The 22272-nt window shown below is 54.6% G+C and overlaps 2 protein-coding genes across 3 annotated transcripts in view; one reads left to right on the forward strand and one right to left on the reverse strand.

The window, feature by feature from the left end:
* Ranbp3 (RAN binding protein 3) overlaps positions 1 to 19159 on the forward strand; it is a 39745-nt gene extending 20586 nt beyond the window's left edge. The window contains exons 4-17 of the mRNA XM_051139944.1: positions 4162 to 4198; positions 4279 to 4350; positions 9730 to 9795; positions 10145 to 10237; positions 11214 to 11341; positions 13556 to 13669; positions 14354 to 14457; positions 14657 to 14732; positions 15383 to 15485; positions 15695 to 15804; positions 16441 to 16561; positions 17531 to 17673; positions 17982 to 18168; positions 18253 to 19159. Coding sequence (XP_050995901.1) covers positions 4162 to 4198; positions 4279 to 4350; positions 9730 to 9795; positions 10145 to 10237; positions 11214 to 11341; positions 13556 to 13669; positions 14354 to 14457; positions 14657 to 14732; positions 15383 to 15485; positions 15695 to 15804; positions 16441 to 16561; positions 17531 to 17673; positions 17982 to 18168; positions 18253 to 18296 — 1398 coding nt within the window. The 3' untranslated portion in view covers positions 18297 to 19159. The remainder of the gene's footprint in view (positions 1 to 4161; positions 4199 to 4278; positions 4351 to 9729; positions 9796 to 10144; positions 10238 to 11213; positions 11342 to 13555; positions 13670 to 14353; positions 14458 to 14656; positions 14733 to 15382; positions 15486 to 15694; positions 15805 to 16440; positions 16562 to 17530; positions 17674 to 17981; positions 18169 to 18252) is intronic.
* Positions 19160 to 19310: 151 nt separating this feature from the next.
* Caps (calcyphosine) lies at positions 19311 to 20404 on the reverse strand. Of its 2 annotated transcripts, none has more exons than XM_051139942.1 (4): positions 20198 to 20404; positions 19942 to 20119; positions 19659 to 19865; positions 19311 to 19597 (listed from the first exon to the last, which is right to left on the reverse strand). In XM_051139942.1, the coding sequence occupies exons 1-4, from the start codon at positions 20278 to 20280 to the stop codon at positions 19481 to 19483; spliced, it is 585 nt and encodes a 194-aa protein (XP_050995899.1). In that variant the 5' UTR covers positions 20281 to 20404; the 3' UTR covers positions 19311 to 19480. The 2 variants fall into 2 exon arrangements, with proteins under 2 accessions (XP_050995899.1, XP_050995900.1); XM_051139943.1 differs by having other exon boundaries at positions 19311 to 19582; positions 20198 to 20398.
* Positions 20405 to 22272: the final 1868 nt, after the last annotated feature.

The following is a 22272-nucleotide window of genomic DNA, read 5'->3' on the forward strand; positions in this document are numbered from 1 at the left end:
TCCCTCCCTTTATACCAGCACCAGTCCCCAAGCCCAGGTCATGCTGGGAGAAGGGTTGACCAGGGTGAGGCTTAGGTCCTGCCAAGTCATTTGAGGATTCAGGCTGTGAGGGCAAAGAAGCCAGCTTTTATGGTATGTCAGGGACTGTGGGAAGAGATTCTTCCTCTATGGTGCCAAAGAGTGGGGGTAACAACAGAAGCTGCATGAATCAGGGTGCTCCAGTTTTACTCAGGACAAAGTACCCTTGAGAAGTGCATCCAGAAGTCCACAGCCTCTGTAGAGGCTCTGGCCGAGGGAATAGCCTGGCAAAGCTCTGCAGCTGCTGGCTTCCAGGCTGAGCCACACGGGGCAGGTCCATCCCGAGCTGCTCTCCAGTGCTGGTGTCCTGTGTGACGAACTGGGCCCACAGAGCCTGGCTTTTCGATTCTTTCCAGATCAGCCAGGGAAAGGGTCCTCTAGATAGTGGGAGCCAGAGGTCACCCTCTACCTCCTACCCTTGTGCTTACACGACTTCACAGTGCCTGCAGCAGCACTGTCAGACCACCACTTGGTGACATCGCTGAGCCACCAGACCAGCACAGGGCTCAGTGTATAAGCTGGGCTGGCTGCCAAAGGTAGTCTTGTGGCTGGCTCATTTGCGCGGACATTCTATAATTTGGGTGGATTGGCCTGTAAATCCATTTGGGTGGAACCTGATCCCAGGGATACCAGGCTGAGCTCGTCAGTCCCCCTGTGCAGCAGAGTCTCAGTTCAGGGAGCCACTTGGCTGGCTACCCAGAGGGCTCCTTCGTCTCTCCAGTTTGTATGTCCTGTGTGCCACACTAGTTGGTGTGTAGGGGGCCCTCTGTGATGAGCAGTTGCCCACCAAGGGCCTGTGAGTAACTTGCTGTCTTAGAGGATGTAGACAGACTATGTTGGCGCAGCACCCAGCATGCACCTGACCCCTGCATTGCCTCTGCTTCCCTGAATGCTGGGGTTACAGGTGTGTACCACTGCAGTCTCTTGATGTGTTGTGTCAGCTGGCCACCCTGTAGCACCCAAAAGTGGCTTGTATGTGCTTCTCGTCCCAGCACTTCTCCCAAGACCAGCTAAGCTCATACTTTGGGTATGAGGGGCAGGCAGTTCTAAGGCAGGGCTTTAGGTAGCTTAGGCTGGCTTTGAACTCCGGATCTTCCTGCCTCCACCTCTGCGTCTTTTGTGACCTCTGCTGGTAGAAGTGAGCCATGCCGCAGCTTTGGGTGAGCCGTGGGAGCTTTGGGTGATTTGGGGATCAGTTGGAACGCTGGCCTGGCCTTTCTCCTTGGCTCCCTGGTTAGTGAGGTGGATGCCTCATGGAACCCAAGTCTCTCTGCTTGTCATCCTAGAGCCCTTGTCCTTGAAGCAGTAGGACTGCTTCCTCCTCCTCCCCACATGCACCCCTGGTGATGTCCCGGGTGGACCCTTAAAACCTGCTCCCTTGATGGAGTTGAACAGCAGCAAGGTGGCCATGATACATGAGGATGTCTGGAGCTGTGTTGATGCAGCCACGGGGCTGAGGTGATGGGAGTTGTTATACAACAGACCATCTCCTGCCTTGGGTGCCCCAGGAGCAGCAGCCTCCCTCTGCTCAGTCCACCCCGATGACTCTCTGCAGATGGTTGCTTTCTGCATGAAGGTCTCATCAGTGTGTGGAGGTGTACAGGAGGATAGCCTTCTGCATCTCCTCAGACTGCAGACCTCCCCAGTCTCAGTGAGGGTCATCTGTGCCCAGGGCACTGGGCTTGGGGATCTGAGCAGAGGAAGAGTGGGTGACAGCCCGAGATGGAATTACAGAAGTCCCTTCTGGCTGCTGGAAGAAGTAGAGTGGTAGAGAGGGGCTGAAGAGGAGCCAGGGGTGGCAGTCATACAGGAAGGGACAGGTCCAGCCAGCAGGAGTAGACACTTCACAGGGAGGACAGATGGGGCGAAAGGGCTTGGCTCCTTCATAACAGGAGGCCATGGGGATATGCCTGACCTGAAGTGATGGGTGTGGGCACTGCCTTAGTGCCAGAGTGGCCCCAGCTTCTGTTCAGGCTTGATGGGAGAAATCTTGTGGTGGAAGTTGGCAGGATCCTTGCCACTGTTATAGGTGGGATCTGTAGCTTCTGTAAGGCTGAGTCACAGCCCACTTCAGTAATTAAGAGATAGCAGAGATTAGAGGATCAGGGAGACCAGAAACTAGCTATCCTCAACTGTCCTAGGCATGAGTCCGCAAGGCCAGTGACGTGTCCCATCCATCTGAGCAGGGCCTTCACCCACCACCGGTGAAATTTTACGGCAGTGACTAGGAGGCCTAATTCCTAGAGAGTCCCAGGGTGATTCACCCTTGCAGGTTGGATGTGGATACAGCAAGGTAGCAAAGACCACGGGAGTGTTGTCAGTGCACCCAGAAGACAGGAGGAGGCCTCAGGGTTCACACACAGCATGGCCCCCACTGTGTGTTAGGTTGCAGGCCCTACTGGTTTTCTGAGGTGCAGTCTGGGACAGTGTCTGCTCACTGGGAAGGTTCCCAGCAAACCTCTGTTGTGTGGCCAGGTAGGAGTTTGGGCTGGTACTTGGGGTCCGATAGGTAACATCCCAGGGCAGGATCTGAGTCCTATTGGGGCAGGGTGAGCATGGAAAATTGCCATGGAGTTGATGCCCACCTGGGGGTCAGGTTACCCCCAGAGGCTAGCAATTGGAAGGTTCCCAGGACCAGAGTGCCCAAGGAAGGGTTTGGTGCAGCCAGATGTGTATGTTACAGAGAGGTGAGAGCTGGAGCAGGGACAGGCAGTAGGGTTACATTTAGGCGTCAGGCTGCTGTTTCTCACACTCCTGTCCCATTTGAGGAAAGTCGTGCTTTGGGCCTGCCCACTGACACCAATGCAAAGGGGTGACTGAGATGCACTGTGATGATCAGGTGTGACTGACCCCAAGTGCTGCAGAGTTGCTGAGCCCTTGGCTCGGGACCCTTTTCCTGATACCCTGTGTAGCCCCTAAGAGATCTGACAGCCTGTGGAGAGAAGGTTGTTCCAGTGATGAGGTCTTGGTGTGGGAGTTGGGAATGGTGCTTCCATGGGATGTGTCTGGGGACCATCACTGTCCCTGTCCTGTGAGTGAGAGAGCATAGTCCCAGGAAGCAAAGAGGAGGGCTTGCTTCTCTGACACAGACCCAAGCTGTTAGCTCATACTGAGGAGGAGAGCACCTAGGTCAGGGTGCTAGTCTGTTAGAGATTTACTGTGTGGCACTGAGTAAATGTTTGCCCTCTCTGGGCTTGCTGCTGCAGACTCTAGCCCCCTGCCTGTTTGCGCAGTTCCTGGGCTGAGCCAGTGTTTACATTGTTACAGGATTATAAGCAAAAGGGAGGAGATGTGTCCTGTGAGCCAAAAGCACTGGCTTTCTGGCCCTTTATGGGAAAAAAATGGGCCAGGGCCCACTGCAGGAGGGTCTCTGCCTGTGCTCACTGTCTGTGGGTTTATTGATTGCATCGGTCCTTGGAGCATTTTCCTGTGTTGTCTCATTTAACCCTAGGCAGGTCCTTGAAGCCAGCATCCCCTATTTAGCTCAGCTTGAGCCAGAAGCATTTTAGGACCATAGGGACATAGGCTCCTGTTCTTCCTAAATGGCTAGGGTTGACCTTGACTGCGGGTCCACCCTTAGCCTTTGCTTCTGGCTGTAGGGTCAGAAGGATGACACAGTACTAAGTGTGGACCCAAGTGGGGACTGTCTGGGTAGGAGCTGAGCTCCTTAATCTCAACCAGCAGCTCACACCTGAATGCCAGGCTGGAACCAGAGGGCCAAGGAGCCTCCTGTGACCTGAAGAAAGGCCCTTGGCAGCCTGGCACAGCCTCTTGGCACTTTGGCTCAGACGTGAGAGCTTGCTTGTACTGGAACTGACAGCCTTGAAGCAGCCATGCACGTGTGCCATAGAATGTTCCAGGATGAGGGGTAGGAGCCAGGAAGCCTGTGTAGGTCATGCTGAGGGCCGTGCTAATGCCCTTGGTGGGCCAGGGTGGGTTGTGCTTCTGTGGGGAACGTGTCCCATGGGCCACTGGACCTGACCCATGAAGGGTGTCCTTAGGCCCCAGGCAGGGCACAGGGGGACCTGTTGGCACAGGTTGGCACACGTGGGGCCTCTCACCATTTCTGTGCTCTCATTGCAGAGATCTGCTGGCAGCTCCAGCCCTGAAGCCGGAGAAGGTAAGAGAACCTCTGGAATGTTGAGCCAAGTCCTGGAGGCAAACCTGAACACTCCCTGACTCTGCTTACCCTTTGTCTAGATTCTGACCGTGAGGATGGGAACTACTGCCCTCCTGTCAAGCGTGAGCGGACATCCTCTCTAACACACTCAGGTGAGCAACACCTTCATGAGCCAGGGAGAGCCAGCCCCAAGGGTGATACCGGGGCCCTACTTGGGCCCTCTCTGGACTGAGGAAAACTGACACAGTCGCCCTAAGGTGGAGTTGGGAGGTTTCCTGTCAAGCCCTGTGGAGATGACAGCTGAGAATATGACTGTCTCTGCGAGGACATGATTGCTGGTGTGGGCTGTAGGGGACAGCGTCCTTACCCGCTAGCTACCAAGTACGCACTCATGCAGAGCCAGGGCCAGTCACCTCCACATGCTCAGGGCATGTGGTAAGACTGAGGGGCCACATACATGGACGCCAGCTTCCTGGCTCCAACCAGCTCAGGAGTGAGGCAGAGATCTAGGCAGACAGATGCTGGGGATGCTCAGTTGGAGGCTGACAAAGCCCAGCAGTGGCCCCTCACACATAGGCACCTGTCAGGTTTGGGGTGATTGCTGCCCTCTAGGCTATGGTCCAGATGCATCTAGGCTGTGAGGAGTGTCACCTAGCTGCATGGAGATGCAGAGGTGCAGCTCTTGTGCAGAGGCAGTGGGAAAGCATGGTCTGCCTGGTTTGTACACTGCCTCTCCTTCAGCTGACAGACGTGCGTCCTCCCAAACACCCAGCTCTTTGCTAGAACTTACCCAAATCAGAGATTCATGTTTTTTAAAAACAGTAATAACAGAAAACTAGGCTGAGGCTCAGTGGGTAGTGCAGTCACGGGGTGTGTAGGAAGCCCTGGGTTTGGATTCAAGAGTATATAAACTAGGCATGATGGTGCCCCCAGTCAGCCCAGCGCTTGGGAGCAGGTGTTCAAGATCATGCCTATTCTTAGCGCTGTTCTCTGTGACCACCTGGGGGGCTGCATGAGACCAAGAAGGGGCCGGCCCTGCTCTTGGAGACCTTTTGGATATTGCATCCCGGGTAGTCTCTGCACCTGGGTTGGCTCCAAATTAGCCACAGCCGTGGGCCATGAAGAACGCTCAGGGTGGCCTTTCTTGGTCTGTAACGCCAGCCCTGAGACTTTGTAGGTGGGGCTCCCTATAAAAGATCTCCCAAGTAATCCTGACAGACCCAATGCTGTGGCCTAAGCCACCCGCTGTAAACACTGCAGGCCCCTCAGGCACTGTGATGATTTATGTGGTGTCGGTGTCCTGCGAAGGGCCAGGGTTAGCCTTGTTTCCACCTGTGACCTCGCCTTCTGATCTAGAAGTCAGAGTCTCTGAGTGTCCCTGGTCTTGCCCTGAAGAGCAAGATCATGCAGTGTTCTAGTCTCTGCTGGCTCTGGCTCTGGCTCTGGTCCTGGTGGTCCATCCCAGGGTAGCAGGTGTCACTGCTGCTGTGTCAAGGAGATGTGGTTGAGTTCCTCTGATGTCTAGCGCCCCCCACCCCGTCCTTGCCTTCATTCCATCCGGAGCATGGTGGCCCCGGAGAGCAAGCATCCGAAGCCCTTCCACAGCTGCACACCGCCTTGATTTAAAGGCCCCATGTGGGTGTGGGGAGGTGGCACAAAGGGGACCTCCAACCTTGCCCCTCTGCCTGTTTTTCATTCTGTGCGTGTGTGCATGTGTGGCATGTTTATTTGTGTGGGAACCAGATGATGGGCCTCAGATGTCCTCGATGGGTCCTTCTCTCTGTCTCTGTCTTGTTCTCTCGAGACAGGGTCTCTACCTGGACCAGAAACTCACAGTTGGGTCTAGGCTGCCCAGGCAAGCAAGCTCAGGGTCCATCCTCTGTAGCCGTTAGCTTTTTATGTGGAAACTGGAGATATGAACTCAGGCCCTTAGACTTGCAGAGTGGGCGCTGTACCACTGAGCTATCTCCCAGCCCACTGTAATGGCTTGGATTCCACAGAACTGTATTCCTCCAAGGAGAATCTTCAGTCCTGCGTCTTCCTCTGGGGTGTCCACAAGGGTGACTTGGTTTCTTGGGGCATAGTTTCTGTCCTCTTTCTGGTGCTGTTACCATCCATCCTTGATAGTCAGGCTCTGTGTAGGAGGCTATCCTTGTTTGCTTCACCCCCCACCCCCAACCCCCATCCCACCAGTGGCTCCCAGAGCCTTCCCTCCCTGCCTTCTGTTCTTGGGCCTTCCTGCAGGGTGGATTCTGATGGCTTCTTGGCAATCACAAATCTGTGTTTGATGCTTGGATGCTGGCAGTCTGAAGAGTGGCCCTGGTCCCTTTCTGTCCTGTCCCCACAGTGACTTTGTTCACCATTCCATCTTTTTTTTTTTTAAGACGTATTTATTATGTATACAGTTTTCTGCCTGCGTGTACACCTGCAGGCCAGAAGGGGGCACCAGATCACATTACAGATGGTTGTGGGCCACCATATGATTGCTGGGAATTGAACTCAGGACTTCCGGAAGAGCAGTCAGTGCTCTTAACCTCTGAGCTATCTCTCCAGCCCCTCACCATTCCATCTTAGCCCTAGAAGCTGCCTTTCTTTTCTGTTGGGGTACAGCCTCTAGAACCAGGATCTTGATGCTTAGGGTACCCTGCTTGGCCCTTGCTACCCACAGGGTGTGGCCCTGTTCCTGGGCATATAGAGCCAGCACTGGTAGGACTCTTTAGCACCCTAGCCCTTCTTCCTGACATTAAGAAGCTTGGTTTCAGCTGGGCAGTGGTGGTTCATGCCTTTTTTTATTTTAAGTGTTTCTTTTTCAGTTTTTCAAGACAGGGTCTCTCTGTATAGCCTTGGCTGTCCTGGACTCGCTTTATAGACCAGGCTGGCCTCGAACTCACAGCAATTCCACTGCCTCTGCCTCCCGAGTGCTGGGATTAAAGGCTTGCGTGCCTTTATTATTAATTAATTTATACAGGGTTATTCTGTGTAGGTTTGACTGTCCTGGACTTGCTTTGTAGACCAGGTTGGCCTCAAACTCACAGAGATCCACCTGCCTCTGTCTCCCGAGTGCTGGGATTAAAGGTCTGTCCAACCACAGCCTGGCTGGTTCAGGCCTTTAATCCCAGCACTTGGGAGGTAGAGGCAGGTGGATCTCAGTGAGTTTGAGCCCATCCTGATCTACAGAGAGTTCCAGGACAGCCAGAGATACACAGAGAAACCTTGTCTCAAAAAAACAAGAGGGTGGGGAGAACGAGAGAGAGAGAGAGAGAGAGAGGGAAGAAAAAAACCTGTGGAGATGCATATCTGCTGTCTCTGCTCTTGGAAGGAAGGTGAAGACAGGAAGATCAGGAGTTGAAGGTCATCCTCAGTTACAAGGTGAGCCTGAGGAAGAAACCTGGCTTTACTCTTCATCCTCTGGTCATGATGACCCAGCCAGCTGCATTCTTGCTTAGCCCCTGGCCACTGCTCTGGGAGCTTTGCCAGCCTCCGGCTAGTGTATTTCCAGTTAAGCATGGAGCTCCTTTGGGTGACATAGACCCAGCAGCCAGCTTTGGCAGGGCCTGTGTGTGAAGCCTGCGTTCCTCAGGTCCTGGGTAGTGTCCTATGCAGCAACACTGTTAGCAAAGTGAGTCTCCAGGAGACCTGAGAAGAGCCCAGGGTGTCCCTGTGGATAGGGCTAGAGACAGAGCCTCGTGCCTGTCCGTCTGGTTGTAGCATCTGGATTCTGAGTGCCAGCACAATGACCAGGCTTTGGGCCCTACGCTGGTGCAGGTGAGTGGCTACAGTGGCCAGCTGTGTTACCCTCAAGTCTTTTTTTGTTTGTTTTGTTTTGTTGTTGTGGGTTTTTTTTTTTTTTTTTTTTTTTGAGACAGGGTTTCTCTGTAATCCTGGATGTTTGTCTTAGAACTCTGTAGACCAGGTTGGCTCTGCCTCCCAAGCATTGGGATTAAAGGTGTGTGCCATCACTGCCTGGCATAACTCATTTATTTATTTATTTATTTATCTATCTATCTATCTATCTATCATATGCACAGTGTTTTGCCTGCATGTACACCAGAAGAGGGCCTCAGATCTCATTATAGATGGCTGTGAGCCACCATGTGGTTGCTGGGAATTGAACTCAGGACCTTTGGAAGAGCAGCCAGTGCTCTTAACCTCTGAGCCATCTGTCCAGCCCCATAACTCAATTCTTAAAAGGTTGTGTTGTGGTTACGTCTATAGGGAACAGGACCCTGAGATACCTCCTGTGGCCAGGACACAGGCACCTAAGGCCAGCCTTTGGGGCCTCCTGTTAAAGAGTTTATGAACTTGGGTCTCAGGTTTGAAAAGTGTGATCCAGGATTAGCCCACCAGAGGCTCACCTGTCCCACTCCAAGGCTGGACTCAGCCCTTTACCCCCAGGCTTGAGTGCTGCTCTAACTGCCTGGTCCCCAAGGTAGCTTCTGGGCTTTCCAGTTTCCTATCAGAGCCCGTGTGACAAGACGCTTGAGTGATGCCATCCCCATGAGCCAGCACCAGACCCTCCTCAATCTCCTCCTTCCCTCCCTCCCTAGCCTTCAGCATCAGAAATCTACCTCCTGTCTCTGAATTCACCACTTCTGGATATTTCCTGTCCACAGAGCCTGCACCACTGTGAAACCTTCTGGTCACCTAAGACTCCATCTTTGCCTTTTTTCACTGTCTCTAGATTTCCTTGTCTGTATGTACGTGCTCTTCTGTGCCTGTGCATGTGGAGGCCAGGGGGTCAGCACCAGTGTTCATCACTCTCTGTTTTACTTTCTGAGGCAGGGTCTCATTGATTTGGCTGGCGCTGCTGGCCAGAAAGCTCCAGGACCTCCCATCTCTGCCTCCACATCCCCAGGTCTGGGGCTGTGAGTACCACATGTGCTTTTGCTGTGGTGTGTGGGGACTTGAAATCAGGTTCTTGTGCTTGCATAGCAGACACTTTAGAGCCAGTTTCCCAGCCCTGTGTGTTAGAGTTTTCTTCTGTTGGCCTTTCCTCAAGAATATTACTTTCTTTGCTTCCTGATGGCTGAGCCTCCAAGACTACCTGCGACACATGCATTTTCCCACACCTTCCACCTGTCCTGGGTCAGATTAGACCACCTGTCCCACACCAAGACTAGGTCACCAGGATGCAGACTAACAATGGGCTCCCAGCTGTTCCTGCGCCCCAGCTCTTCACCAAGCCTCTTGTGCATAACTGGCAGGGCTGCCACTGAGCCAGAGGCTCGTCTTGGAGGCAGGTCCTGTGATCTTTGGCTTTCATGTCCTCTGTTGTAGGCCTGCTCAATAGTGTCATCACTACCCTCACTGGGAGGAAGGACGCAGAGCGTAGTGGATCTGCCACCCTGCCTCAGCATCTTCATTCTCCAGGTTACTGTGCTGGCCGTGCTGCAGAGCCACACCCCTGACCCCAGGCCTCCTGCTTTACTGCTGTTGTAGCCTGGACCATTCTCTGCGGTCCTTGTCCACACTGCACCCGCTTGGCTGTGCTGCCCCCACAGGCTGAGCTCAGCTGTGTCTTGTGTTTGCAGAGGAGAAGAGCAGCGGCTTCCGGCTGAAGCCCCCGACACTCATCCACGGCCAGGCGCCCAGTGCAGGTGGGTGACATTTTCAGGGCCCTGCCTGGCCCCAGGAGCCTTGCTGTAGGCCCAGTCTGTCGGCTGGGACTGGGACTGACGAGGTAGCCCTTGGAAGCTGCTCACACCTGTGGGAGCAGGCCATCTCCTGTTTGGGAATTCATGTGACTCTGTACCAGCCCTGGCCATCTTCCCTTGCACTGTGCCAGCTCTGGGAGGGTGAGCAGTAACCAGACCTCATCACATTTCTTAGTGGCAGGTGTCTGTCACTGTAAAGTGTTGAGTGTGGCTTCCCTTCCACAAATGACCACTGGAGTTGATGTGCCCTGGAGCAGCAGGGTTGAGGTTCCTAGAATCCATTGTGTTCCAGGTCTGCCCAGCCAGAAGCCCAGGGAACAGCAGCGTGGTGTGCTCCGCCCAGCAGTGCTACAGGCCCCTCAGCCCAAGGTGGTGTCACAGACGGGTAAGGGACCAAGTCACAGTCTTAAGTACAAAGGTAAGGGGACCTCACTAAAGGAATGGGGCACCACCGAGGTTTCCTGTGCTCCCACCTCTCCTTGTCAACCTCCCAAACTGTACTGTCACCCTTGCAGAGCAGTGTCCAGGCCACCTGAGGCTCACTGGTCTTGTCATTCAAAACTCAGAAGTGGCCTAGCCTCTTGGGACTGGCTCATGCTGATGAATTACCCAGAGTCTGCTTGGCTCCAGTGCTCAGAGTCAGCAGACAGACAAAGCTATAGGACACTCAGAGGGCCTTCTTTCATTTGCCTTCGTTTTGGCGGGCCAGCAGGATGGCCCAGCATGTTAGGGCAATTGTCATTTTGTCTTGGTTTAGTTAGATTTTTGTGACTTAGAGTCTCCGAGGCTACTCTTGAACTCACCTTTGTATCTCTTCTCAGCTATGGGGCAGTGGGCACACACCACTGTGCCAGCTCCTTCTGGCTTTGTGAGTGTGTGAGGTGCATAGGCGGGCTCTCCTCCAATTGCACAGAGCTGTCCACGATAGGTTTTCTTATGCTGCTCGTTTTCTGAGAGTCCTGCTTCTGAGCACACTGGCGGCCAGTTTTGTTCATGTCTTAGGGTGTGTGTAGTACTGAGAAGGAAACCCAGGCCCTGTGTGTCCTGAGCTACATGCCAGTGCAGTGGCAGCAGCCCTCATGGCTGAGCTTTGGGCACTTTTTGTTGTAATCTAAGAATGCGTGGTTTTTGTGGTGTTGTGTGTTTTTTTCTTTGTTTGTGGATATAGATTTATCTTAGGGAATCCACCTGACTCTGCCTCCCAAGTGTTGGGATTAAAAGCATTCATCACTGTGCACAGCTCAAGATGATTGAACCTCTTCACAAAGGAGGCCTAGACATAGTCCAGCAGCTTAGCCAGGTGCCAAGGGGCCAGGGACACCTTCACACTCTCTCTCACTCTTTCTCTCTCCTTTTTGCAGTCCCCAGCAGTGGCACCAACGGGGTCAGCATGCTAGCAGATTGCACAGGGACAGCCACGTCTGCATCACCAGAAAACCTCACACAGAGGAGTCCCTCCGAGTCTGCCGAGGGGACACACACACTTGAGGTTGGTTGGTTGTGGAGCTGGCCAGGGTGGGCTGTGGGTGCCAGGCCATGATGTGATGTCTGTGCAGGTTCTCCATGTCCAGGCGCCTATAGCAGTTTCCAGCACTCTGAGCAAAGGCAGCATCTCAGTGCTCTTGTACATGGCTGTAACTGGGCCACTGCCCTTCCACACTGGAACAGAACACCCAGGCAGGGCCCCTTGCAGAAACAGAAGATTTACTGGCTCACAGTTTCACAGCATGGTGCTGGCTCTGCTGCCTCTGGCTGATTCTAGCCCACTTCACATGGAGTGCTTGTGAGATAAGCAGGTATGGAGACCACAGCAGAGAGCCAGGGGTCTCGGTGTTTTGCAAGGGTGGTGCCTTGTGACCTACCCACTTCCACAGGGCCTGTTGAAGGTCCTCTGCACACCACACCAGGCACTGACAGGCCAGCCACTGCACATCTGACACTGACAGGCCAGCCACTCACTTGTCTGGATGGGCCCCACTGCCAGAGAGCCCACTAGTGACTTTTGTAGCTGCATCTCCATGACAAGGTCCCCACAAAGAGGAGCCATTGGGATACACTGGTGCTGGGCAGTCAGCCTTGTGCAGGCCCAGGATTAAGGCCAGGGCCAGTGTGCCGTGCTCGCTGTCTCTGCTCATGTGGCAAGAGCAGGCAGGACCTTTACCTTCTCAGCCAGTCCCAACTCATGACACTGACAACACATAGCCGACCAGCTGACCAGTGGGATCATGGCTCTGATAGGACACTGGCTAGGAGGCAGAGCTACCTGGTGACATACAGGTCAGACGGGGTGCTTCTGGAACTCCTTGAACCCTGTGATCAGGATTCTCCATGTTGTGGGGAGAAACCTTTGCGGAGCCATGCCAGGCCCAGGGGCTGGCTCTCGGGGAACGTTGTCCAAGGGGATATGGAGGATAGTGCACACAAGCCACACCCCCTGGGTAGGCACAGGGCCATGGCAGTGTCAGAATAGAGCCAGATTTATAGAGTGTCAAGCAAGTGGGGACTATTAAACTCTCAACAGCCTAAGAGAGAACTCAGAACTGTGCCACCACCCTTCCCACCATTGCAGGTTGCTGCCCCAGACATGTAGGGGCTCCTGGAGCTGCAAGGCAGCCCCCACAGTACCCTCCATGTGTAACCACTAGAGTTGTCTTGGCAGCACTGCAAATTTCCCCTCGTCCAGGCCACATGGGTGAGGGGTCCCTGTACTTAAGAGAAGAAAGCATTTAGAAGGGCCAGTGAGAGGCCTCAGTGAGTTGAAAATGCTTCCAAACTTAAAGACCTAGGTTGGATTTCAGGGATTTGCATGGTGAAAGGAACAGTCCAGGGAATTGGGTTTTGTTTTTTTTTTTTTTTTTTTTTTTCTTTTTTCTTTTTCTTTTTTCTTTTTTTTTTTTTTTTTTTTTTACTCTTCTGTGTGTGTATACACACACACACACACACACACACACACACACACACGTAATTGGATGGGGGTGAGGCAAAAAATGTAAACGTGTATAAAACACTCAGTACAGGAAGCCTTGAGGTGGAAGTGAGAGTGGCCTGTGACATCTCTGAAGCGGGATCTCACCTCTGTGAACCAAGCCACAGTGTTTGCTCCAGTGCCTGCTACTTGATCTGCTTCTTGGTAGCTGTTGTGTCTGCCCTTTGCCACTGATGGTTTGCATCCTGAGCGTTCATCCCCTTGCCTCATGGACCCTTGGTACTGACTCGGTGTGCTGGCACCAACGTGTGGTGGCGTGCCCTAGACCCTCTGATGGCCAATGCCCTGGTGCCTGGGCTGGAGTTCCCCAAGTGCAGGCTCTCTGAGGCACCTGAGCCTTGGCTATAGTAGTCGAAATCCACTTTGTATCCACCTGGATAGACAGCCCTGCTCCTCCAGACCTAAAGCCAGCCTGTCTCTAAGAGCGTGCACTTGCGTCTTGGTCTCCACAAGGTCATTCCACCTTGCCGTGCAGCTGGAAGCCATCCTTTACCTCCCTACGCACTACTGAGGCAGAGGACTGCTAGTGTTGGCCAGCTGCCAGGCTTCTGGCCTAGCACCATCCCAAACCCTCAGGTCCCTGGGCCCACAGTATAGTTCTGGGGTTCCAGGCCTTTCTCTAAGAGCACCTATACCAGCAGAGTACCTGGCTGACTTAATAGGCTTATGAACACTCTGGCACAATTGCTTGTGAGTATGATTTTTCTTTTTCTGTAGGAGAAAGTGCCTCAAAACACCTCATGTGGTGCCTCGGAGGAGGAGCACTGTGAAGAGGAGCAGGTGACCCCACAGGCTTTTGTGTTTGGACAGAACTTAAGAGACAGAGTGAAGGTATTTGGACTGCTGCGTGTGGGGCAGTGGAACGAAAGTGCAGCCCGGGGTGCCCGTGACAGTTACACATCTACCCAAATATTTATTGTCTAGGGTCCTCATTCTGCTAAGAACCCCTTCCCCTTTGAGATAGTGTCTCATGTGGCCCAAGTTAGCCTCAAATCCACTGTAGCCAAGGATGAACTGAGCTCTTGATCCTCAAGTCATAGAATTTTAGGCTCCCTGAGACCACCTTTCCAAGACCTAAACTATAAAGAGTGAGTTCGTGATTGACTTGTTGTGGTTTGCTTTTTGAGACAAGGTCTCATGTGTTCTGAACTGGCCTTGAACTCACTGTGTGGCTATGGGTGCCCCTGCACTCCTGATCCTCCAGCCTTGGCTTCCCGAGTGCTGTGATGGCCAGTGTGGGGGCCTACACCAGACTCTTGTATCTTTGAAACAAGATCTTACTGTGCAGCCCAGGCTGGCCTGAACTCACAGGGGTCTTCCTGCCTCTGCCTTCCAGTGCTGAGGTTAAAGGCGGGTGCCACCACACACAGCTTGTCTTTGTGTTGTAACTGCTGTATCACCTGCAGCCATGTTGGTGGCAGCTGCACACCATACACAGGACATTCACAGAGCAGGACTTGGCAGACACCTGTCAGACGGGCCACACGAGTAGCCTGCTTCTCTCTGTCTCCACAGTTAATGAATGAGAATGCCGATGTGGCAGATATAGACAGCGCCACACATCCCAGCTCAGAAACACCCGCTGCGACCAACTACTTCCTACAGTACATCAGTTCCAGGTGAGGACACTGGTGTGCAGGTGGGGTCTTCTCCCATAGTGTGCACATGCCACCAGGACCTCCATCTGGAGAAGCAGAGCGCCCGCGTGCTAAAAGGGAGGGAGGCAGGCACACTGTGGCTTGTGGCTCGCTGCACTGCACTGCATGTGCGTGTGTGGTGCACACCAGGTGCCACACTGACAGCACCACTCCTCTCCAGCACAGACAACTCGACCCACAGTGCTGACGCCTCCACCAAGTTTGTGTTTGGCCAGAACATGAGTGAGCGCGTCTTGGTGAGTGGCCCCGGCACTGTTATCTAGTGCCTGTTCCCACTCGGGGGGGACACACAGCCTGTGGCTGACATGATGTCTTCTGTACAGTCAGGATAAGAAAGGACATTCAGGTGCAGGGGTGAGAGAAAGACCAGCTCCACCTGTTAAAGGCTTCGGTAGCCCACAGGGGCTGCTGCCACCCTTCTTGTCTTTATTGTCCACTGACACAGGCTTCCCTGTGGCCAGGGCCAGCTGGGATGAACATCAGCTGTGGCACTCGAGGCCCCAAAGCTACACCACTGAGACAGGTGCCCTGTGTCCCTGTCCACAGAGCCAGCCATGCCTGCCACTTCTGCAGGACGGGGGCAACCAGGATAGCAGGCGCATGCACACTCCCTGCTTTCCGACCACTCTATAGTCATGCTGCAGCTTCTTCCTGTTGGTCTGCCACAGTGTGGTGTCACAGAGCTACCCCAGATGGCTACACACAGGTGGCATCCTGCGGCCCTGAGAGGCTGGGCCTGCCTAGGAATGGAATGGCTGTTGAGGACAGGCTCTGCAGGGCGCAGGAGTCAGGCCTCCGGGAAGTGCTGAGTGGCCATCCCTGCTGGGCCTCTCGCTCTGTCCTCAGCACCCACAGCAGCTCCGCCCTGGCACGCTTGTTTCCTCAGAGCCCCCCCAAGCTGAATGAAGCCAATTCAGATGCCAGCAGAGAGACTCCACATGCCCAGTCAGGGTCTGAGTCATCACCCCAGGAGGCCGCCCCCAAGAAAGGTAGGGTGCAGCTCTGCACACACTCCAGGGGAGACTCCCAGTGCCCGGGTGGGGACAGCGGTGGTCCTATGGACAGGAGAGTGTGGCCTGAAGTGGCGGGTGGTGGGTGAGTAGCCATGCTCTGTTGACCAGGGCAGGGCTCCCTGGGTCCCCAGGAGGCCCAGGCCTGCTAACTTGTGCATCTTTCTTGGGTCCCCTCTGCTGTGCAGAGTCGCTGGCCGAGTCAGCAGCTGCCTACACCAAGGCTACAGCGTGGACGTGTTTGCTGGAGAAGGTGGAGGTCATTACAGGAGAGGAGGCAGAAAGCAACGTGCTGCAGGTGAGGCTAAGCACACAGTGTGCTGAGGCAGAAGGATTGCCAGGATGTAGTATTCTGTGCCTGGTCTTGTCACTGAGCACAGTGTCCTTGTGTTGAGTGTGTGTGAGGAGTACTCTAGAGGGACTGACTGCGGTGTCAGTGAGCTGACACTTGGCCTCTTGGCTTTGAGGCTCTTCCAAGCAGTCTGACACAAGCTTATTTGTGAGGACGTGTGCTTGCTTTCTGGGTGGGCAGGGTGGAGGTGGGGAGGACGGACGGACGACTGCAAGGCTGTTAGCTTCCCTGCAGCCCAGCATCTCTTCAGAGTACCCAGTGCTCCTTCAGTGGGAACTCTGTGGCATCCCTCTTGTGTTTGGGTTTGTATTTACAGAGTTACCCCTGTTTACATACTTGAGCTGAGTGCATGGCTCTGTGGTAGAGCCTAGTGTGCAGGAACCCTGGGTTCAATTCCCAGCACCACAGAAACCAAAACCACCAAATAGATGACTGTAGACAAAGAGAACAAAGCCGGCCACCGTCCTCAGTGTCCTGGACTCAGCCCTTGGGCCTAGTTGCTAGGTGGGGTAGTCAGACACTCACTGGTAGCTCAGCTTTGTGGGGTGCAAAGGGCATTCTCACTGACCCCATGTGTTACAGATCCAGTGTAAGCTGTTTGTGTTCGACAAGCCCTCACAGTCATGGGTGGAGCGTGGCCGGGGACTTCTCAGGCTCAATGACATGGCGTCGACCGATGATGGCACGTTACAGTCCCGGCTAGGTGAGCTCTGGGGAAGATCAGACCCTCCCAGAGGTAGGCACTGGTCATGCCAGAACCAGAAATGTGGGCTGCACAGTTGGGGCATGGCTGTGAGCAGGAGTCCTGCACCATGAGCCTTACACCTGTCTCTGGCCAGGGCCTGCTGCTCCTCCAGACTGACTTCCTGCTCAAGCGTCTTCAGCAGCCTTTAAATTACCCACAGAAATGAGTGCAGCTTGGGAGGGAGGAAGGAAGGAAGATGGGTGGGAGGAGTGTCAGCTTGGGACTCAGGCTTTGACCTTGCCCCAACAAGATCAGAGACCCAGCCTAGGCTGTGATCTTTTGGAACAGAGAGGGCTGCTCAGGTATCAGAGCTGTTGTGCCCTCCTCCTGTTTAGGGGACTTTGTGTGAAAATGGCCTAACTCTATAGCCCAGGCTGGCCTGTTCCATTTTGAGCCTGCCATGTCTGTTCTTTCCATTTAGTTACATTCTCCTTAAAAGTTCAGCCCAGAAGTTGGGGTGCTGAGACTGGAGGACTACTGTGAGTTCAAGGCCAGCCCAGGCTACTGAGACTCCACCTCAAAAAAAAAAAAAAAGTTAGTGGAAATGTCTACAGTGCTTGCCTGGTAGTTACCGTCTGTCACTTCTTCCCTGTGGGTATAGGGAAATTGTGGTTTTTCTATGGACAGAAGGTGGCAAGCCAGGGTCCACCTTTGTGACCCTTATTCTCAGAACCTCCAATGAGCACCTGGGTGCGGACAACTCCACAGGCCTGACTAGGTGGGGAGAGCTGCCTCACACACGTGATGGGCTTGGGCTTGGTCCTCAGGTGGAAGCAAGCCGTCTCCATCTCAGGAGGGTGCTGTGAGAGCATACCCTTCCTGCCCTGTTCCAGGCTAGCCCCTTCCAAAAGGGCGTGGCTCCCCATGCCCCTCCAGACGTGGGCTGCAGGTTGGGGCAGGTATAGCTAAGCAGCTTCCTTGCTGCAGTGATGCGGACCCAGGGCAGCCTGCGGCTCATCCTGAACACGAAGCTGTGGGCACAGATGCAGATGGACAAGGCCAGCGAAAAGAGCATCCGCATCACAGCCACGGATGCCGAGGACCAGGGTGTGAAGGTCTTCCTGATCTCGGTGAGCTCAAGGGAAGGCAGAGGTGGCATCTGAGCTGTGCTCTGGTCACTGTGCTGATGCCAGCAGTGGGCAGGGAAGAACACAAACTCCCCCTGGGTGATCCTAATAGTCATGCATGCACCATGCTGCCCTCTCTACTGCACATCACACGCAGAGAGGTAAGGCGGCCCCATTCCAACCGCACTGTCCTGCCTAACTCCAGGAGCCAGCAGCACATGGGGTGGTGGCAGTCCCTTGTCAGGCCTACTGTGTAGATGTTGCCCAGCCTGGCTGCTAGCCACACACTGCCTCACACCCTGCCTCCCCAGGCCAGTTCCAAGGACACAGGTCAGCTGTATGCTGCACTTCACCACCGAATCCTAGCGCTGCGTAGCCGGGCTGAGCAGGAACAAGAGGCTAAAGCGCCCCCACCAGAGCCAGGAGCCACCCGAGCCACTGAGGAGGAAGACAGTGATGAGGATACTGTGCTCGCTCCCTCGGCTGTCACGGGCCCCGGTGAGCAGGATGGGGCCAGTGAGAGGGACCCCAGCTGGCCTCAGTGGCTGTGTGCTGACACTGAGGGACCTGTTTTTTCCACAGGCACAGGTGACGAAGGGGATGGCCAGGCTCCCGGGAGCACATAGCGGCGGAGCTACTGTGCCAAGCTGTTGCTTTGTCGTCTGTCTGCCGTCCGCCCCTCCCCGCAGGCCGCGTCATGGTGGTGTCTATTGCCAGGGTGGCCGCAGGCTGGATCCGAGTGTCCCTTCTGCAGCAGATAGGGACGCCAGGATGCGGCTTGGGACTCAGACCTCATCATATTGATGAGCAGAAAGAACGTTCCCTGCCCTCCTCCGATCGAAATGGCACATTGACACTTGTCACAGCTTCCACTGGCTCTCAGACCTGACCTGGTTACCCAGCTTCATGGTGTCCCTCCCTGGGTAGTGACACTGAGAACTCGGGGCTCAGCATTCTGTGGAGAGCGGCCTGCTGTCTGCTCAGCTTCCCAGTCTGCCAGAGCCACATGGCAGGCAGATGCATCTCGTACATCTCTGATGGTTTTGCCTTGGAGGCCATGGACAAAGCTGTTTGTGAGCTGAGCTGATGTGATGTCCCTGTGGGCCACGCCCAGCGCCCACAGGGACTCCCTTGTGTTTGGACCTGAGAACACCTGTCTGGACACAGGTGATGGACCCAGGAGGGTTCCTGCACTCTTGCCCTCCCACACTACCTGGATCTCCCTTAACAGGTGCCCAGTGCAGCACAGCCCTGAGGTAACTGACCATCTAGGGTCCCTGAGAGGCAAAGAGACTCTGAAAAGGCCTGTCCTGTGCCCAGCCAGAAGAGGAGGTCCCACCCGTGGACTGTGTGGTTCCATCTCTGGCCAGGCCACCCCTGGGGAGCCAGCAAGGACACCAGAGGCTGCCCAGCAGATGGGTCACACTGCTTCCAGCCTTAGCCAGCCAGTGACAAGTGAATCCAGACGTCGCCCATGTGTTTTGGAACATTTATGTAAGATTGTCATATGAAATGTATTTGAGAACTGCATTAAAACTTTTAACTAAAGCCCCAGCCTTCCTTGCACCCAGCAGCCAGACAGGCTGGGTGTGGCCGTGGGGCCCCTGATTGGGGTCAGTGATCAATCCAGCCATTGCCAGGCCAGTGGGTGGCCCTGCAGGAGACCTGGTCCAGCCGGTTCTTCAGCCTCCACTCTCACACATCCCCTTCCCTTTGTCTAATTGGGGCCCCCTGGGACAGTGGTGACAGGATCCAGGTGGGTCAAGGGACTAGGCTAAGGGCAGCTGTTGGGCAGGTGAGGGCTGCCACGTCAGAGGCGCCAGGCACTGCTCACCATGGCCACAAAGTCGGCGTCTGTATCCATGGAGGCGCTGAGCCCGCTGTAGTAGTCTTGGAATTCTGCCAGTGTGACCTGTGGATGGGCAGGCTGTGAGGCGGACCCAGGTCAGGGACACTGCCCTGAGGGAAGGCACCAGGTAGACACACACCTGCCCGTCCTTCTCAGATGTGTCAAAGTTGTCGAGGAATTGACGAAGGGCCTCGTCCTCCGACCACTCTCCACTGCGCACCTTGGGGTGAGCCCGGCCACTGTACACCCCTTGCAGGTCATCCACAGTCACCACACCATCCCCAGTCCTGTCCAGCTTGGCAAAGGCAGCTGCAATGACAGCTTCCCGGGCCTGGGACATGGGAGGCTGCGGAGAGGGTGCGGTGATGAGTGCAAGAGCCGGCACCCCTTGCCGGCCCCTCACTTGCTGAAGCCAGCCTTACCCGTAGTGCCCGAAGGAACTCCTCCAGGTCCAGTGTCTGGTTGCCATCACGGTCCCAGCGCCTGCACAGTGCCTCTGCCTCTGCCTCCTCCACCTTCAGCCCCAGCTGTGCCAGACCCTGCCTCAGCTCTCCTGCATCCAGGGACCGGCTGCCATCCTTGTCCAGGCGGCGGAAAAACCTGGGGATCAGGATGGGGTTAGAGGGATGCGGACTACTGGGCCAGAAGCTGCTGGAAGTACTGGGGGTGAGGGCTCACCTGGCCAGGCCCTGGATGCCTGAAGCCCCTCTGGACAGACACTGGGCCCTCAGCCTCTCCATGGTGATGTCCACGGCGTCCATTATGGGTGCAAATGAACAGTTGCAGGAGGACAGAACTCTTCAGTTTCTGATCAGCTGTCCTGGCACCGAGCTGGGGACACCACACAGCCTAAGCAGAGCTCCCGAAAGCACTCAACCTGACCTGCCTGTGTCCTTGAGTCCTTCTGGTGGAGCTCCAGGGAGGTCTGTGCGTCCTGCCTGGCACAGCTGTTGCTAGGCAGTATGGCTCTGGGGACTGGGAGGGGCCCAGCTGTAACTGTAACCAGCCCACATTAGCCAGCCAAGAAGGGCTGTGTGCTGTGACTCACAGACCCACTGTCCACCCCTGTGGCCACAGTAGCTTCAAGCTTGGCTGAAGACAAAGCTTTGTTTCCTCTGCCACTTGGTGCACATGGCTGCCCCATTCGGACTACATGGGGCAGTTTAGATAAAGTCGGTCTAGGGCTAGTTGGACATGGTGGCACAGAAGTATCAACTTGGGATACTTAAAGCTGAAAGTCTGAAGCCAAGTTGGGCTACAGGTTGAGACCTCATCTTCAAAAACTAAAAACTGGGACCTGGTGGTACATGGCTATAATCCCAAGCACTCAGGAGATGGAGGGGTAAGTGTTCCGGGTTAGCTGGGCAGTGGTGGCGCACACCTTTAATCCCAGCACTTGGGAGGCAGAGGATTGCTGTGAGTTTGAGGCTAGCCTGGTCTACAGAATGAGTCCCTGTCTCGAAAAACCAAAAAGAAGAAGAAGAAAAAAGTTCCAGGCTATGTGAAACTCTCAAAGGCAAAAGGAAAATTATGCACGGCTTGCAAGCCAACCACTGTCATGGCTCAGTTAATGAGAAACTGAAGTGACATTGTGCTACCCTACGGATGGTGGCCTGCTCCGCTCCAAACATTGGCAAGTAGCAGAGAAATACTTCATTGTTTTCAGGTTTTTGTACTGCCAATGGAACCCAGAGCCTTGGCATGCCAGGCAAGTGTCGCTGAGCCACACCCGAGGCACCACTGCTTTTCTATAGAGAGACATAAAATACAATTAATTCCTACAGCTGCTCGGGTGTTGCCTTTCAAAGTGCTGAGGTGGAAACCAGGGTCTCAACCCATGGCAAACAAGTCTGAGAAACAGTATGCTAGGGATGAATCCCAGCATCACAGTCCCCACCTAGAACCCCTGAGCGAGGGGCTGAAGGGCAAGATTGGGTAATGTGAGTTTCAATACTCTCCTTGTCCTCTGAATTGGAAGTGGCCTTGGGCTTGTAGGCAGAGAAGCGGTTTCCCTTCACGTCTTTGGGCCATGTTTCCTCAACTGTCCCTGGGAACAGCCTGTGCATGGAGGCTGCAGGAAGGCTGACTCCAACACCCTCAGCTGTACGAGGCCCAGCAGCATCCTATCCAGTCCCCATGACAGAAGGAAGGAAAAAAAAAAAAAAACGTGCAGGCTGAGAAATACCTGGTTTATTTTGGTGCAGACAGGCCCTAGCCTGCCTTTAGCCCGGTACAAACAGCTCCCTCTTCCCTCCCTCCCCAGGATAAAATGGGCCTCTGTCTGTCTGTGCTAAGGGTCCCTGTAAGATTCCAAGCAGAGACTGGATAGCTAGCGGCCTTTCCGTTTGGGACAGCCACCACCTTTCTCCTTGGTGGCTGCTCAAGGACAATTTCCTGAGCGCAGGGACCATGAAACTCAACAGACACCAGCCAGGTGGATGCAAGGGTGTGTGTGGGAACCCTTCATCTTACTTCTCACCATCTTAGGCCCTAGACAGCATAGTAACCAGGATTTTAAAAATAGATTCTCTTAGGGTATCACAAGAATTAGAACAAAAACACCATTGTCCGCAGTGACCCGGAAAGGGCTGGCTCATCAGATGTCCAGAAGGCTCCTGGCTATGGCAGGGCCTCCCGGGCTGTGCCAGGCACTGATGAAGGAAGGCAAAATGCCTGCTTCATAGCCTTTGTCTTCCCATTGGGGCTGTGAGTGGTCATCCTCAGACTAGAGATGCTGAGGCAGGAGGATCAGA

The sequence above is a fragment of the Acomys russatus genome, chromosome 31, assembly GCF_903995435.1.
Source record: "Acomys russatus chromosome 31, mAcoRus1.1, whole genome shotgun sequence".
NCBI classification, from domain to species: domain Eukaryota; kingdom Metazoa; phylum Chordata; class Mammalia; order Rodentia; family Muridae; genus Acomys; species Acomys russatus.

Coding starts and splice junctions, on each gene's coding strand:
- Caps (XM_051139942.1), bottom strand. CDS start 20,280: ATGGACGCCGTGGACATCACCATGGAGAGGCTGAGGGCCCAGTGTCTG. Junction 20,120..20,197: donor GGCATCCAGGGCCTGGCCAG/GTGAGCCCTCAC, acceptor CCTGATCCCCAG/GTTTTTCCGCCGCCTGGACA. Junction 19,866..19,941: donor AGTTCCTTCGGGCACTACGG/GTAAGGCTGGCT, acceptor CCCTCTCCGCAG/CCTCCCATGTCCCAGGCCCG.